Source organism: Schistocerca serialis, chromosome 4, assembly GCF_023864345.2.
Source record: "Schistocerca serialis cubense isolate TAMUIC-IGC-003099 chromosome 4, iqSchSeri2.2, whole genome shotgun sequence".
NCBI classification, from domain to species: Eukaryota; Metazoa; Arthropoda; class Insecta; order Orthoptera; family Acrididae; genus Schistocerca; species Schistocerca serialis.
Window position 1 is genome coordinate 471,687,670 of NC_064641.1, and position 16,615 is coordinate 471,704,284.

The following is a 16,615-nucleotide window of genomic DNA, read 5'->3' on the forward strand; positions in this document are numbered from 1 at the left end:
ATGATGATGTGCCCATCGTTTCATTAATGGTTTTGTAAACCCTTGTTGCCCGTGTTGTGAAGGCCTCATCACTGCTGCTGTAGAGGCCAAGTTGCCACTATTGTTACAATAGGCTGAGTCTGTGAGTTCGTGAAATGGCTTCTGGTGCAGTACACTGCTCAGACAATTTCTCCCTGCCACTATTATGCAGTTATGCCCCAGGGTCAGTTAACAGGATAGGAGTATGAAGATTCTATGACACTCCAAGAGATTAGTAACAAAGTTAGACAATTGAGTTAAAAAGTTTACATATCTTTGTGAATTGTTGAATGATTAAGTCTGCAACACTGCATGTAATATAACACAAAAAAAGCCCTCAATGGCTAAGCGTAAATAATCGTAGGTCAACTTCACGGTACACCGCAAATGCAATTTTACAACAATTGTCTGTCCACTTCTAAGAATTCACTAAATGATATTCCCTGTGTAAGTCAGCCCTGGATGATGACCTATAACCAAATGAGTGAGAGCTGCTTATCTATCTTCTGAGACGGTTTCTGTCCATTGTCGTCTGGTTGTTGGCGGATTGTACTCGACCAGCAATTGGCCAAGGTGAAGTCGATATCTTCATCCTCAGCACCATCCATGGTGCTGGTGGAACTCACGCAAGTGGCAAGCCGCTATGGCACTGGAATCAGCTCACATCTTAGCGCCTTGTCTGTGGTGCTTTTGGCCCAGCTGTGTCTTGTTTGGATAACACAGCAAATGGTGATAGTTATTGTGATATTTACATGGAAGTAAGACACTTCGCACAACTTGGAAAAGTTTGCAATTAAAAATAGAGGTCAGTATGATTTTGTGCTTGGTGCATATTACATAATACGTTGTTCTGTATGAAATTTAGTTTGCATATTGAATTTTTCTTTGGATTTGGACAGAGATAGCTATCTGCCACCATTCTCAAGAAAACTGATCTGACACAGTGCACTCATTAGTGATTGCGCCGTGCCAGCGATAAAGCCAGAGTAAAATATCTGCAACATTCCTCATGTTCATACACAGTTTGACGTATCAAAACGATATTTTGGCAAATGATAGCACATAAACTTCGTCATGTACCATGTTATTCCACTAACTACAGACTTTTTCGATGAAAGAATGTAATTTTTAAGGGCCATTGATAGCTGGTGAAAAGAGAAATGCTGTGGATTTTGGAACAACATAAGTGAAGACATTACACTTTTTTTGTGCTGAGGATGTGCTTTTTCGTAAACTGCTGGCCTAACTTTTCCTCAGTTTCTCACTTAATAAACCACTGTTTCAGAATTTTCTCGCAGTTGTGTCTGCATGATACATTAGTGAAGTGAGACTGTAAAGTCCGCTGTGTTTTGGCAAAATAAGCAGATTTTATCGTAGCAGCCAGAGAAATGTGTAGGTTTTACACAGAATTTGCCACTCATGGCGCTTCTCTGAAAGTCACTGGTTAACAAGCAGGGCTAAAATAAATTCTTTTTAGGTACTAACCAAAGCAGAGGTGACAGAAGAGCTTTTTGAACAGTCACCATGCAAGTGTGGACATGGAGGGGCCCCACTTAATATTTACAAAAAATATGAATGGAGACTAGACTCAGTGCTCGGCATTTCCCGTAAAACACCTGTCCGTAACCCCCACCACTACTGTTCTTCCATATGTGCCCTGCCGTCTGTGCATGTACTGGCCAAGTCATTCTGCACAGACTATAACCATGTCATCTCTGCGCTGATTTGGGACAAAAAAAAAGATGATGATGTGTAATCACATTGGATGCATATAAATTTATCAGTTTGTATGAGTTAATATTCTCCATTTTATTGTTTCATAATACGAGGTGTGACCCAAAAATTTGGTGAATAGTTTTATTAGGAACAAAATAATAAGCTTACATGGAATTTGATTTAATCTCCTTCAAAGCACTGTCCATGGCTAGCAGTGCATATATCCCATTGTTGAATCCATGACTGGACGCATTTGTGGAAAACTTCTTTTGGAAGGTTGTTCAGCTGCTCTGTCATGGCCCTCTCAGTGTCAGCAATGGGGTCAAAATGTTTTTGTTTAAGCACAGTTTTAAATTTTAGGAAGAGCGAGAAACTATGTGGTGCTAAATCTGGCATGTAAGGTGGATGTGGACAGATAGGAACATATTTCCATCCAAAACCTCATGAATTAAAATCAAGGTGTGGCATGGTGTATTGTCTTGATGAAGAAGGAAGCCATTGGGCCATTTTTCTGGCCTTTTTCTTTGTACATTGTTTCAACTCCAGTTACAGTTTGAACAAGTAGTCTGGATGTGAATGAAGATGACCATTCAACTCCGTGCAAACTGACACACAATTTTCCTTCTGCTCACCACTCGAAAGCCTGGAAACAAATTTTGCACTCACTTGCATCATTAATTATTGGTCAGAATGCTTTCCATGGACCTGTGCAAGATGCTATGGACTTCAGTAAGCTCTCAAATAGAACTTCACAAGTTTGAACAAACAATTTTTGCCACTTTTTTCACATTTACTTCTGTTTTTTATGTTAATGGATGTCCTGAATGTTGCCTGTCTTCTTACCACTTCTAAACAGTCTTCACAGTCTCAGCATTATTGCCATACACCAATTTCAAGATTTCATGAGCTTTTTTGGCGCCCCCCTCCCTCTACCCAGCTTGAAACAGAATGTTCATGCTTCATTTTAAATTCATGATGCGCGACAGACATGGTAAACACAACCTCACTCTATATTCTCTTGATGCTTACTAAGTCAGAATGTGTTCCAACTTAACATTGCCTGTCTCAACAGATAAAGCTGCCAAGCAAATTACTTCAAACGGTTGTAGTAACATCAGCAGTTGCTACTAAATAGATTCATTTACTGAATTTTTTGATCACACCTCATATGTGACTACCACTATTTCTTTGATATTGTCACGCATGATATATCTAACCAATCTCTAAACAGAGATATGAGCTGTGGTTGTTAACTCTCCATATCCATATTAAGTCATGAAATTATGACTTTGATACTGCAAACAATCCATAGGTTAGGCAGGTTTAACCCATGGAAAACAACGTGCTGTAGTAATTGTACCTAATCTTAATCTTACTCTCCTGGTCCCACAGACTGCTGCAGTTGGTTTTTGGCCTTGTCAAGTAGCCTCCTTCACCATATTCTGTCTTTGGCATCTCCTTCCCTTTCTCCAAGTATTTGAAGATCTCGGCCACCTGGTCTTCTCATATTATTGGTGTTCCACCAAAGGTTTTCAGCCTTTGGGTTTCTTCTCGAACACTTCTCTCGGTCTTGATCCCTCCCCTTTTCTAAAGACATGGCTGAACCATCTCAGTCTCCTTGTCTTGGCATCCGCAATAATATCTGGTTCATTATATATATCCCAAAGCTCCCTGTTCTTTCTTCTTTGCCATTCTCCTCCCGTACAAATTGACCCAAACATCTTCTGCAGGATTTCATTTTCAAAAACTTTTATCCTTCTGTCTGACTACATACATATTCTTCGTATTTCTATCCCACAGAGAAATAATTCATTGAGTGAATATGATGCTGTGCATTCCAGTTTTATCGTCACCTCAGACATTCAAACTCTTCTGCTTCTTCAAACATGTTGTTATCAATCTGCATGGTTTCCCACCTTTTTGTCTGATAATTTATTTCTAACATCATAAATATTGTTTCCTCCTTATTTACCTTTAAACCAACTTTTCTGATTTTTGAAATAATTTTCTTGCCATTATTTCTAGGTCATCTAGATTTTCAACGATTAATGCTACATCAACTGCAGAGGCCAGTACAGTAATTTTTATCCCCTACTTCCCTCTTCTGCTTTGTTTATTTCGTCCAGGACTTGCTGTATGATTATGTTGAGCAAGAGTGGTTACATTCCATCTCCTTGCCTGACTCTTATTTTTCTGTCAAAAGCCATGGAATATTCTCTGTCCATTTCAGTCTTCTCTCTCACATTTTCTCTCTGTTTACGCTATGTAGGCTTCCAGAAACTCAACAAACAGTATTACCATTGTGTAGTTGTATCCTCAGTATTTTGCTACGGCTTCCTTCCATACAAGTATCTGATAAATGGTGGATCGTTTCTTCATAAATCCCACTTGTTTCTCATCTATCGCCTCTTTCAAATGCAGTTCTAATCTTTTCTGGAGAATCTTGGAGAACATTATGTAGACTGCACTAATTAATCAGATGCCTCTATAACTTCTGCAATCTTGCTTATCACTCTTGACATTAAATTTTACAAAAACAGAAATTGTTCATTTTACCACTAAACAATCTGCACAGTCTATAAGTGAAATAAGGTATATGGACAAAAAATTAGAGACTGCAGACTATGTCAAATTCCTTGGCGTGTTAGTCAATAAAAACCTGTTATGGAGTCACCATGTGGACAACATACTGGGTCGACTGAATACCCTTGTATATATTATGAATATCTTGTATAGTATTACTGATTTAGCTGTAAGAAAAACTGTATATAATGCATATTTTGTTTCAGTCATTAGGTATAGTATAATTTTCTGGGGATCTGAAAAAACAAATTTACTTAGAGCTTTTAGACTACAAAAAAGAATCATCCGAGCAATGGTGGGAGCAAAACCAAAGTAACATTGCAAACCTTTATTTGTAAAACTAGATCTAATGAGCATTCCAAGCATATACATCTATGAACTCTCACTTTCACGAAAAGAAACCCACAACTTTTTGAGGGCAACTTCTTCTTGCATCAATATGATACTAGATATAGAACGAGCTACATGTTACCTACCCACCGTTTAAAATCATAAGAAAAAATCCCGTATTATATGGGCATCAAATTTGTAAATAGAATATGGAAAGATATGGATGACCCAAATGTAAAAGGTACCAAAAGAGACCTGGAAAAATATCTGAAAGATAAATGTTACTATAGTGTAGAAGATTTCATGAATGGCAACAATGCATTATAATTGTAATTAAAATACCTCTCTAAAGATGTTACATCATATATATTATTAGTTTATGGTCTATTTTACACTCCTGGAAATTGAAATAAGAACACCGTGAATTCATTGTTCCAGGAAGGGGAAACTTTATTGACACATTCCTGGGGTCAGATACATCACATGATCACACTGACAGAACCACAGGCACATAGACACAGGCAACAGAGCATGCACAATGTCGGCACTAGTACAGTGTATATCCACCTTTCGCAGCAATGCAGGCTGCTATTCTCCCATGGAGACGATCGTAGAGATGCTGGATGTAGTCCTGTGGAACGGCTTGCCATGCCATTTCCACCTGGCGCCTCAGTTGGACCAGCGTTCGTGCTGGACGTGCAGACCGCGTGAGACGACGCTTCATCCAGTCCCAAACATGCTCAATGGGGGACAGATCTGGAGATCTTGCTGGCCAGGGTAGTTGACTTACACCTTCTAGAGCACGTTGGGTGGCACGGGATACATGCGGACGTGCATTGTCCTGTTGGAACAGCAAGTTCCCTTGCCGGTCTAGGAATGGTAGAACGATGGGTTCGATGACGGTTTGGATGTACCGTGCACTATTCAGTGTCCCCTCGACGATCACCAGTGGTGTACGGCCAGTGTAGGAGATCGCTCCCCACACCATGATGCCGGGTGTTGGCCCTGTGTGCCTCGGTCGTATGCAGTCCTGATTGTGGCGCTCACCTGCACGGCGCCAAACACGCATACGAGCATCATTGGCACCAAGGCAGAAGCGACTCTCATCGCTGAAGACGACACGTCTCCATTCGTCCCTCCATTCACGCCTGTCGCGACACCACTGGAGGCGGGCTGCACGATGTTGGGGCGTGAGCGGAAGACGGCCTAACGGTGTGCGGGACCGTAGCCCAGCTTCATGGAGACGGTTGCGAATGGTCCTCGCCGATACCCCAGGAGCAACAGTGTCCCTAATTTGCTGGGAAGTGGCGGTGCGGTCCCCTACGGCACTGCGTAGGATCCTACGGTCTTGGCGTGCATCCGTGCGTCGCTGCGGTCCGGTCCCAGGTCGACGGGCACGTGCACCTTCCGCCGACCACTGGCGACAACATCAATGTACTGTGGAGACCTCACGCCCCACGTGTTAAGCAATTCGGCGGTACGTCCACCCGGCCTCCCGCATGCCCACTATACGCCCTCGCTCAAAGTCCGTCAACTGCACATACGGTTCACGTCCACGCTGTCGCGGCATGCTACCAGTGTTAAAGACTGCGATGGAGCTCCGTATGCCACGGCAAACTGGCTGACACTGACGGCGGCGGTGCACAAATGCTGCGCAGCTAGCGCCATTCGACGGCCAACTCCGCGGTTCCTGGTGTGTCCGCTGTGCCGTGCGTGTGATCATTGCTTGTACAGCCCTCTCGCAGTGTCCGGAGCAAGTATGGTGGGTCTGACACACCGGTGTCAATGTGTTCTTTTTTCCATTTCCAGGAGTGTAGTATTATTATATATAGTGTAAAACTGACAAGTCACCTATGTCACAATCTTTGGTTGTATAAGGCATGTTATGTGATAATAAAAATTGAATTTGAATTTGGTACTGTGACTGCTCCTTTCCACTCAGCTGGCATTCTTTCCTCATTTCAAATGTTGGTCACAAGTTAGTGTACTTGTTTAGGAATTGTCTCTCTTTCCTGAACTTCAGCTGGTATTCTTTTTCTCCCTGGAGCTTTGTTGCTTTTTAGTATTTGGATTGCTTCTGCTGTCTCTTTCGTTGTTGAACAAGGGGCTCTACATTATAATATTCATGTAGTTCCTCCATCTCTGTACTTCCATCTTTGACATTTAAAAGTTCCTCAAAATATTCCTTCCAAATTTCTGTATGTTTGGTTCTTTCAAAAAACCTAAGTCACCTGTGAAAATATGTTGCATTCCAAGCAGTTTTATCCTCTTTTGTTCTTTTAGTTACTTTCCACATGCTCCCTCTTTTTCCTTCTGAGAAGATTTTTGGTTTCCCTGTTAGCATTTTCATATGCTTCTTTGCTTTTATGGAATCTTCCTTTCTTTCATTTTTTGTTCACATTCTTCTGATGAGAACAACTAATTTTTCTTCCTCCTTCTTCCACATATTTCTGCTGCTGCTTCCACTTAAAAAAAAAAAGTTGTCTTCCATTGTTAGAAATTCAAAATCTGTTTTTAAGCATAATGACAAATTTCTGTGCATTTTCATTATTTTTCAAATTGGTCTGTGTCAAGATTTCATTCTCTTATGCTCTTTCCCCCCTTTGGCTTTTCTGTAGCTATTCATTGTTGTACCTCTGTCACGACTAAATGGTAGCCAGTGCCTCCCTCGACTCCTCTTATGGTTTTCATGTTCTTTACACTTCTGTTATGTCGTTGGTCTACCAGGACACGGCCTGTTTGGATTTTTTGTTCTACAATTTGGTGATATCCATGTTGCCTTGTGAATGTCCGCCTGAGGAAGGTATGTGCTCATAATCTTGAAGTTTGCAGCATGTGCCCAGTGAAGTAGTCTTACTCTAGTCTTGTTACTTTCAGTGTGTGAGCTTTTTATCCCAGCTTTTCCCCTCCAAATGGTCTCCTTTCAGACTTCAGCTTTGACATCTGAAACAATGAGCTTCGTATTATATCCTGGTGTCTTACTAATTGCCCTCATGAGGTAAAAATCCAAGTACTACCAACACACACATTTAAAAATAGAAATATCCACAAGTAGTTTTCAGAATTAGTATATCCTTCATAATGTAAGTTGAGGAAGGTTGTAAAGATGGGGCAGGTCACTCAAACCCCACATCAAGAGTGACTGATGCATCTGTTGTTTCTATTATTAGCAATACTTTCCTTGTAATTTACATTTTTCTGAAGTGAATTTTCCTTTTGGTAATATCACAACAAAAGAAACTTCAGGTATAAAAACATATTACCCTTAAAATAATACTACATTGCAAACTGTTGTACAAAAAAAATTGATCAAGAAACACATATACTAAACAGGATTTAATGGTGCCACAGATTTATTTGTCTCTCACAGGTGAGCAAAGAAGACATAAACAGTATTTCATAACCTTGGTTTCAATTAAATTCGAAATTAAGTCAATGTTCCAAAACAAAACCTTATGAAAGCTACTAATAAACATTAATTGTTCTTTGGAACTAAAAGACTTGCATAAGTAGAAATGTTTACCCATATACAGCAATCATCCTTTTCAGTTTTCATTTGCTTATTACATACATAATAAATTGATCTATTTCACTATTATTCTTGTTATTGCTTCAATAGGACAATGAGGAAAATAGTAATGAATGTGTGCCGATATAATTTCAGTTTAAAATTACGTTGGAATTTGAACTAATTCACTCATAGTACATTTGCATAATAACAAATGCTGTAATTTGCTTCTTGCTTTCTCATTAAGTGATACAATTCACGTAGTGAGGAGATAAAAGCAGCTCACACCATCTGTTATCAAGCAGATGTACTGTAAGAAAGTCAACTTTGGTTTCTGTATAATTTGAAATGTTATACAGTCACATTAATTATTATCCTCAAATGCTGTTGAGGTGTACGAGGGAAATAAAGTATCTCCCATGGACCAGAAAGGATGGAGAGGAAACTCTTGATAGCAAATCCATCTGAGGTGAACTCAGCAATCCAGTACTGGGTAAAAAACATTGTTTCAGACAAGGAACAAGCCTCTGAAAGAATGGATATAATGGAAGAAGACCCAGTTATTCCCAGGGACTAAGATTTTACGGATTCAATATACAGTTCCTGACAGGGAAGATGAAAGAAATGGTGGACTTGGTGAATAGGAGGAGATTGGATAGACTAGAATTGTCAGAAACCAGATTGAAGGGTAAAGGAAGGAGAGAATCAAGGAGTGGATGTAGGCTGTGCTGGTGTGGGAATGAGGAAGAAGGAAGACATGGAGTAGCAGGAGATATGAAAGAGGAGGTGAAGGGAATAAGTGACTGGACGATGAAGGCTGAAGTGAAAGGGAAAGGTTTGGAAATTCTGCAGGTATATGCAGGTATCTCAAGTTGAGGAGGACTGTGAAGATTAAATGCAGAGACAACTAACTGGATAGAATATTATGATAATGCCAGAGATCTAATGCACAAATGGGTAAGGAAAGAGAATGGTATGAGAAAATATTAGCAGTAGAAGAATGACGAAGAATGGACTAGGAAGAATGAAAACTATTAGACTTTTTAAAAGGAATGGACTAACAGTCAGCTAGACCAGGTTTAAGAAGTAGGAGAGGCATATGGTAACTTCATATGCCTGTGACTTGTCAAGTAAATCTGTGGCAGACTACATAATATGTTACTAGGACACATCTACAAAAGAAATGACGTACATAACACCTGTTCGACCAATTTTTTTGGTATTGTTCATCAGTTTGGGACTCATACCAAATACAATTAACAGAAGATATCTCCTTTCCAAACAACTTAATTCCCGTCGCTCCACAATCTTCCTCTCCCTGGACCTCGGATGTGCTTATGACCGCGAATGGCATTCCGGTCTCCTCTTCAAGCTCCAACCCTTCGCCCTTCCCATTAACTACGTCCGTCTGATTGGTTCCTTTCTCTCCCACTGTCCTTCCTACGTCATACAGGGTGAATCAGGAGGAAACGTACCTGCTTTGACGAATGATAATATTAATGATTCTGAACAAAAAACTCCATATGGACACGTACGTACTCCAGGAGGACCTGCAGAGGATTAATGCATGGTGCGACAGCTGGCAGCTTTCCCTAAACGTAGATAAATGTAATATAATGCGCATACATAGGGGCAGAAATCCATTCCAGTACGATTATGCCATAGGTGGTAAATCATTGGAAGCGGTAACGACCGTAAAATACTTAGGAGTTACTATCCGGAGCGATCTGAAGTGGAATGATCACATAAAACAAATAGTGGGAAAAGCAGGCGCCAGGTTGAGATTCATAGGAAGAATTCTAAGAAAATGTGACTCATCGACGAAAGAAGTAGCTTACAAAACGCTTGTTCGTCCGATTCTTGAGTATTGCTCATCAGTATGGGACCCTTACCAGGTTGGATTAATAGAAGAGATAGACATGATCCAGCGAAAAGCAGCGCGATTCGTCATGGGGACATTTAGTCAGCGCGAGAGCGTTACGGAGATGCTGAACAAGCTCCAGTGGCGGACACTTCAAGAAAGGCGTTACACAAAACGGAGAGGTTTATTATCGAAATTACGAGAGAGCACATTCCGGGAAGAGATGGGCAACATATTACTACCGCCCACATATATCTCGCGTAATGATCACAACGAAAAGATCCGAGAAATTAGAGCAAATACGGAGACTTACAAGCAGTCGTTCTTCCCACGCACAATTCGTGAATGGAACAGGGAAGGGGGGATCAGATAGTGGTACAATAAGTACCCTCCGCCACACACCGTAAGGTGGCTCGCGGAGTATAGATGTAGATGTAGATGTAGATGTCCTATTTCAAATGTTTTGTGAGATAGGACACATTTAATGTACATTGTTATTTATTTTCTGTGTTTCTCAGATATTGATATTGTTTACAAAATACCACAGTATTGTCATGGAAGCTGAGACGAACGATTTGTCACAGGACACTTGTTGTCAGTCGAGTTGGGAAACTACCTCAAAGTGGCCTACAGAAATACAGTGCAAGCACATTGTGCAAGATTTTCAATATTCTAACGCTCTCTCTATGTAAACTATTAGTTCTAGAGAAAAAAATTAGTGGAACCTATTTTGTAGGAAATTTAATGTAGTTTAGTTTTGTACTGCGATGTATTTTCACTGGAGGTGCAGTTCTTGAGTTATTCAGGAAAATGTACAAAAGTTACATTACATCTATCTCAGAAACATTTGGAATATGGCACACATTCATATAGTGTTTTGTTCAGAATCACTAATACTATCACCCCCTCAAATCATGTACCTTTCCTCCTCACTCACCCTGTAGAGAAGATCCAACAAAGAGGGGCACATTTCATCATGGGATAGTGTAGTAAATGTGAGAGTGTTACAAAAAATTCAGAGTGTGGAGTTTTGAAGAAGAGTTGGATGACACATTAGTTCTTCCCACATATGTCTCACGAAATACTACAATGCAACCAGTCAGAGAAATTAGGGTTCATACAGAAGTTTATCGACAGTTGTTCTTCCCATGCACCATTCGTGAATGGAACAGAGGAAGAGGAAAATAATGGTGGTGCCAGAGGTACCCTCCACCGTACACTGTAAGGTGGCTTGCAGAGTATAGATGTAGATGTAGAGAACAGTCACAAATGCCAAGGTAGTACCTTAGTAATACCTTTTAGTAGTGGTATTTGCAGGGATTAAAAAAAGGAAAATGGAACAGAAATACAGGATCTGGAAGACAAAATAAAAGAAATTTATAGAATTTCAGAAAATAGTAAGGAGCAGCATATCAAGACATGAACATTTAGAGGAGTGAAGAAGAAAGTTCAAAACAGTGGTGATGGAAACAGCAGGAAAAGTGTGGAAGAACCAGTACGAAAAAAAGGTGGAAAGAAACATCATGTTGCAATGATAGTGTAAGGGAGGAAATGGCAAAGAAAACCAAAGTACTCCAGATATGATTTCAAAAGAGAACAGAGGAAGAAAGAAGGGAATACACTTAGAAGAAGAAGAAAAGAAGAAGAAGAAGAAGAAGAAGGTGGTGAATAAAAGAATTTTAATAGGGGAGAAGAGGAAAGGGATGGAAGAGTAGACAAAAATGATGGAAGAAGACAGCGAGGAGAACAAATACGGGATGGAGCAAGTAAAAGCGGCTCAAACATCGGTTTTCCCAGATCAACTGTAAAAGACTTCATGAACCCTTTAGGTCACTGTATAGCAATGACTGTAGATAATTTTCTGTCAGTGATGATATTTCAACCAGAGTATTAAAGTCATGTTTTTACTTTGTAGTGTCTGTCTTGAATTAGCCTCCAGTTGATGATTCTGGGTCTAATTCCTAAAAGATTGAGTTATGCAATAGTAATTCCCACTTACAAAAGAGCGCTTAAACAAGTGACTTTTAATTATAGACCCATCTCCCTCATCATTTTCTCAATTTTATTTTGAAAAAGTGGCTTACAACAGAATGTTTAGCCACCTTTTTGAGATAAGCGTTTAACAACAGTGTCTTTATTGAGAAGTCAGTATATGTGCTAATAAACTCAGTCCTGGTAGAACTAACAAACAAAAACTTTTGTGGTAGCATTTTTTGTGTCTTTCTAAAGCCTTTGATTGTGTAGGTCATAAAGTTGAACTAGGGAAACTGAAATGGTATGTGTAAAAAAACAGGGCTCTGCCACATCTTAATAATGGCGAACAGATGTCACACTATCAAAGGAACAAGACTATAACCAGAGCAAGGAAACATTAAATATCATGTCTCCCAAGGTTCAGTGCTTGGCTAGCTTCTGTTCATGACCTACAGTATGACCTAAACCTAGGTCGTAGGGTGACTTGTCAGAACTGTGGTGGTTGGTTGGTTGGTTGGTTTGGGGAAGGAGACCAGACAGCGTGGTCATCGGTCTCATCAGATTAGGGAAGGATGGGGAAGGAAGTCGGCCGTGCCCTTTCAGAGAAACCATCCCGGCATTTGCCTGGAGTGATGTAGGGAAATCACGGAAAACCTAAATCAGGATGGCCCGACGCGGGATTGAACCGTCGTCCTTCCGAATGCGAGTCCAGTGTCTAACCACTGCGCCACCTCGCTCGGTAACTGTGGTGGTTTTTGAAGACAGAAGTATACCGATAAAAGATGCAAAAACATATGTACCTGAGACAGTCAGGAGAATAATTGAAGTCTTAAAGCTGGCTCACAGCAAACACCTTAATTCTTAATCATATGACGACTATATTGCTCCCTGAAATCTTAAAAAAGGAACAGTCCTATTATCTTGTCCCATCTTTTAGTTTGTGTATTCCTCATCAATTCTATCCTCATCAATTCTATGGATGACATTACTTATCTTGTCAGTGCACTTAATTTTCAACATGCTTCTGTAGCACAGGTCAAATGCTTCAATTCTCTTCTCTTTTTTCCTCCACAGTCAGGACTCACTTCCATACAGTGCTATGCTCCAGACTTACGTTCTCAGTAATTTATTTCTCAGATTAAGGCCTAAGTGTGATATTAATTGACTTCTTTTAATTAGGCATACACTCTGTGGATGTGCTAGTCTTCTGCTGGTTTCCTCCTTGATTTATTCATTTTGTGTTTTTTGCTCCTAAAGGAGAATTCCTTTTACTTTGTACACTATGTGGTTTCCATTTTTGAAGTGAATTTTGTTGCTGGCCCATTTTTTTGCTTATCAGTATGGTAGTTTTGTCTTTCTTTAGTTTCCTTTGTGTGTATATTCCATGCTTGGTAGGGTATTCTTTCCATTCAACAGGTCCAGGAATTCATCTTCATTTAGGCACTTTGATAGATAAGAAGTTGAGGTGGCTCCACCATATGAATCATTTAAACAACTCATATATAAACCATTAACCCACATCACCGTACCCCCTAACAAACAGTTCCACCTTCCTCTGTCTAGTCACCCCCTGCCAGTCCACACCTCCACATCATCCTCATCATACACCACACCACACTGGCTCCAATACCCACATAGCACATGCGTAGCCTATGCATCTGTCTGTCACCCCTCCATCCCGCATTCCTAGACAGCAAATCTGCCACCTCTCACCAAGCCACTAACTACCCATCCCCCCACTCCTCTTCCTGCTTTTGCCTCTTACTCTATCCACTCGAGCCGACACAACCTCCACTCCGCCCTAGTACACGTTTGTGTGGAGAGGGAGTGTCTCAAGTTCATCAAAGATTTTTTTTTTTTTTCTGGAAGCAAGCAAGTTTTATTTCTCTTTTGTGTGTACTGGTCTACAACTCAATTCTTTTGCTATTTGGTGAGTGGTCTCCTTTACTCCTAAATTATTTACATTCTGCCAGAACTTTCCTTATCTTCTAATGGCATTTGTGGTTGATGAACAGTGCTATTCACAACCATTTCCTTATAAAATGTGAATCCCTCTATAGTGCTCAGAATGGAGATTTATATTGTGGTGTAAAAGACTGTAGCAGGTTGCTAGAAGACATAAGGCAGGAAACTGAAAACCCTAGATATTAAAAAAACTCATTTTACAGTTTTTCAGAATTGTTAGAATCAGGGATGTAAAGTTTGGTCGGTTCTAATATTTGTGTTACACAGAAATGGACTTAGGCAGCATATAACCAGCTGATAGTGTTCTTTGTAAAGTTACATAAATGCTTTGTTTGAAGTATAAAATTAAAAATTAAAGAACAGTGGTTGAGTACTTTTAGAGGAGAGGCAATATCTTTTATCAGAGTAGTTACTTTCTCTTAATATACATATGTAATGTAAACTAAAATTAATTCCCATAATTATGTGTGTGAGTTGATTAGCACTAATCATAATATAGCATTAGTGTATGTCACAGAAATAGTTTGCAGTAATTACTTCTATCTGTTAATGTATGACTTGACTTGTTCCACTTTTCTGAAGACTCTCCTTCATGGCAGTATTTGTAGAACACTTTGCTTGAGAGTGCTGTATTATTACACATTCAGCATTGTAGCTCTGACGCCACTTTCTGAGCTGATGTATACTTCTTTCTGTCTTTATTTCATTATCAGCAGAAATTAATATGATGATTCTAAATCATAAGTGGAAAGACTAATATGGTGGTTGGAACTTTAATAGTGACAACTATTATTTACAGCTCTTACAAAATAGATATGGGTTTCAAAGTTTTACTGACCTCCAAAGTAGTCACCAGAATTGTGTATAACCTGTTGCCAGTGATGTGGAGGTCATAGGATACTCTGAGCAGTGCCAGTTGTGTTGACAGTTCGAGCGGCGTGGTCTATTGCCCAACGACTTGTAGCAGTTCTGAAGCGAATTCCGTGAAGTATTTACTTCAGTTTAGAAATGGAGTTGAACTTACAAGGGCTTAAGTCAAGGGAGTGCAGTAGGTGGTATAGCACTTAGCAGCCCCATCAGTCAAACAAATCAGTAACTGCTTGCACTTTATGTGCTTGAGCATTGTCCTGCAAAATGATGGGTAGGTCCTGCAGAAAGTGTCTCTGTCCCTATGCTGTTCAGTTTTGGAACACAAGAAGTGATGACACTTTCTGTAAGACCTTACCATCATTATGTAGGACAGTGCTCAAGCACGTACATTGCAAGCTGCTAGTGATTTGTTTGACTGATGGGGCTGCTAAGTGCTGTACCGCCTACTGCACTCCCCTGACCTAAGCCCTCATGAATTCAACTTGATTTCTAAACTGAAGGAAACACTCACGGCATTCACTTCAGAGCTGCTACAAATTCGTCGGGCAATAGACCACGCCGCTCGAAATGTCAACACAACTGGCACTGCTAAGAGTATCCTACGACTTCCACAACGCTGGCAATGTGCTATACACAATGCTGTGACTACCTTGAAGGTCAGTAAAACTTTGAAACACTTATCTATTTTGCACGAGCTGTAAATAAATAGTTGCCACTGTTAAAGTTCCAACCCTCGTATTTCAGAGAAACGTGACATCAAAATAATTTAGAAAATAATTAAATAAAAGTTTGGTGGATTTAGGTGAAAACAAGTGATCAAAAAAGGATTAATAAAATTTCCACAATTGCCGTGAAACTTGTAACTTGAAAGAAAAGGCCATTGCAGAAGAGTGAACAGTTGGAAGTCTGTTATTATTCTTATTTATTATGTGACATTTTCATATAAAGTGGTTCCATGCATTTCACATTTGTTATTAATTGTCTTGTCAATCTCTTTCAGGCAAACAGTGGAAAAGACACAAATGGATGTCAGTTTTTTATTACATGTGCCAAATGTAATTTCCTTGATGGTAAACATGTTGTTTTTGGTCGTGTGATTGATGGACTTCTAGTAATGCGTAAGATTGAAAATGTCCCTACAGGCCCCAATAATAAACCAAAAATACCTGTTGTAATATCACAATGTGGGCAGATGTAACTATCATTCCATTTTATGGTGGCCTGGTAATTGTGGATGACCATAGCAAATTTAGTGAAGTTTTTGAACTCCGGGCTGAAGACACTGGAAAGCAGTCTATCAGACTTACCAAGGTGATGGAGAACTGCTCTGTTGTCATACGATTCCATCAGTATTTGGGAGTTAAATAATAAACATTGGTATTCATTCCATTTTGTGTTTGACAGTCAGTGGCTTAAATGAAATGTTTGATGATAGTAAATATGCTTGAGGAAACCTTTGGTATTTAACTGTATTTTTTTTAAAAAGCTACCTTTTAAGTATTTATGGACTATTTCCCTTGCAGTATTTGAATGTGATAATTCAGTGCACAGTGTGGATGGTGTATGTGCAAAGCTCTTTGTGCTCCTGAAGCATTTCTTAGAACCTTCGAGACTAAAAGTGATGGGCTTTGTTTACATATTTGCGAAGACTACTCTTCTAAAGAAAGGATTTGTGAAGAGTCAACTCTTCTCCTCATTATTCTTAATGTAATATTATATGCTTTGGGATTCCTTTTGCCTGAAGATCATTTTCTAACCACGTAACTCATTAAACCTAGACATAGTTATTA

The 16,615-nt window shown here is 39.7% G+C and overlaps 1 protein-coding gene across 1 annotated transcript in view; it reads left to right on the forward strand.

Annotated features, from left to right (window-relative positions):
- Positions 1 to 16,278, forward strand: part of LOC126475137 (peptidyl-prolyl cis-trans isomerase H) — a 42,901-nt gene extending 26,623 nt beyond the window's left edge. The window contains exon 4 of the mRNA XM_050102738.1: positions 15,826 to 16,278. Within this exon, the coding sequence (XP_049958695.1) occupies positions 15,826 to 16,023 (198 nt within the window). The 3' untranslated portion in view covers positions 16,024 to 16,278. The remainder of the gene's footprint in view (positions 1 to 15,825) is intronic.
- The last annotated feature ends 337 nt before the right edge of the window (positions 16,279 to 16,615 follow it).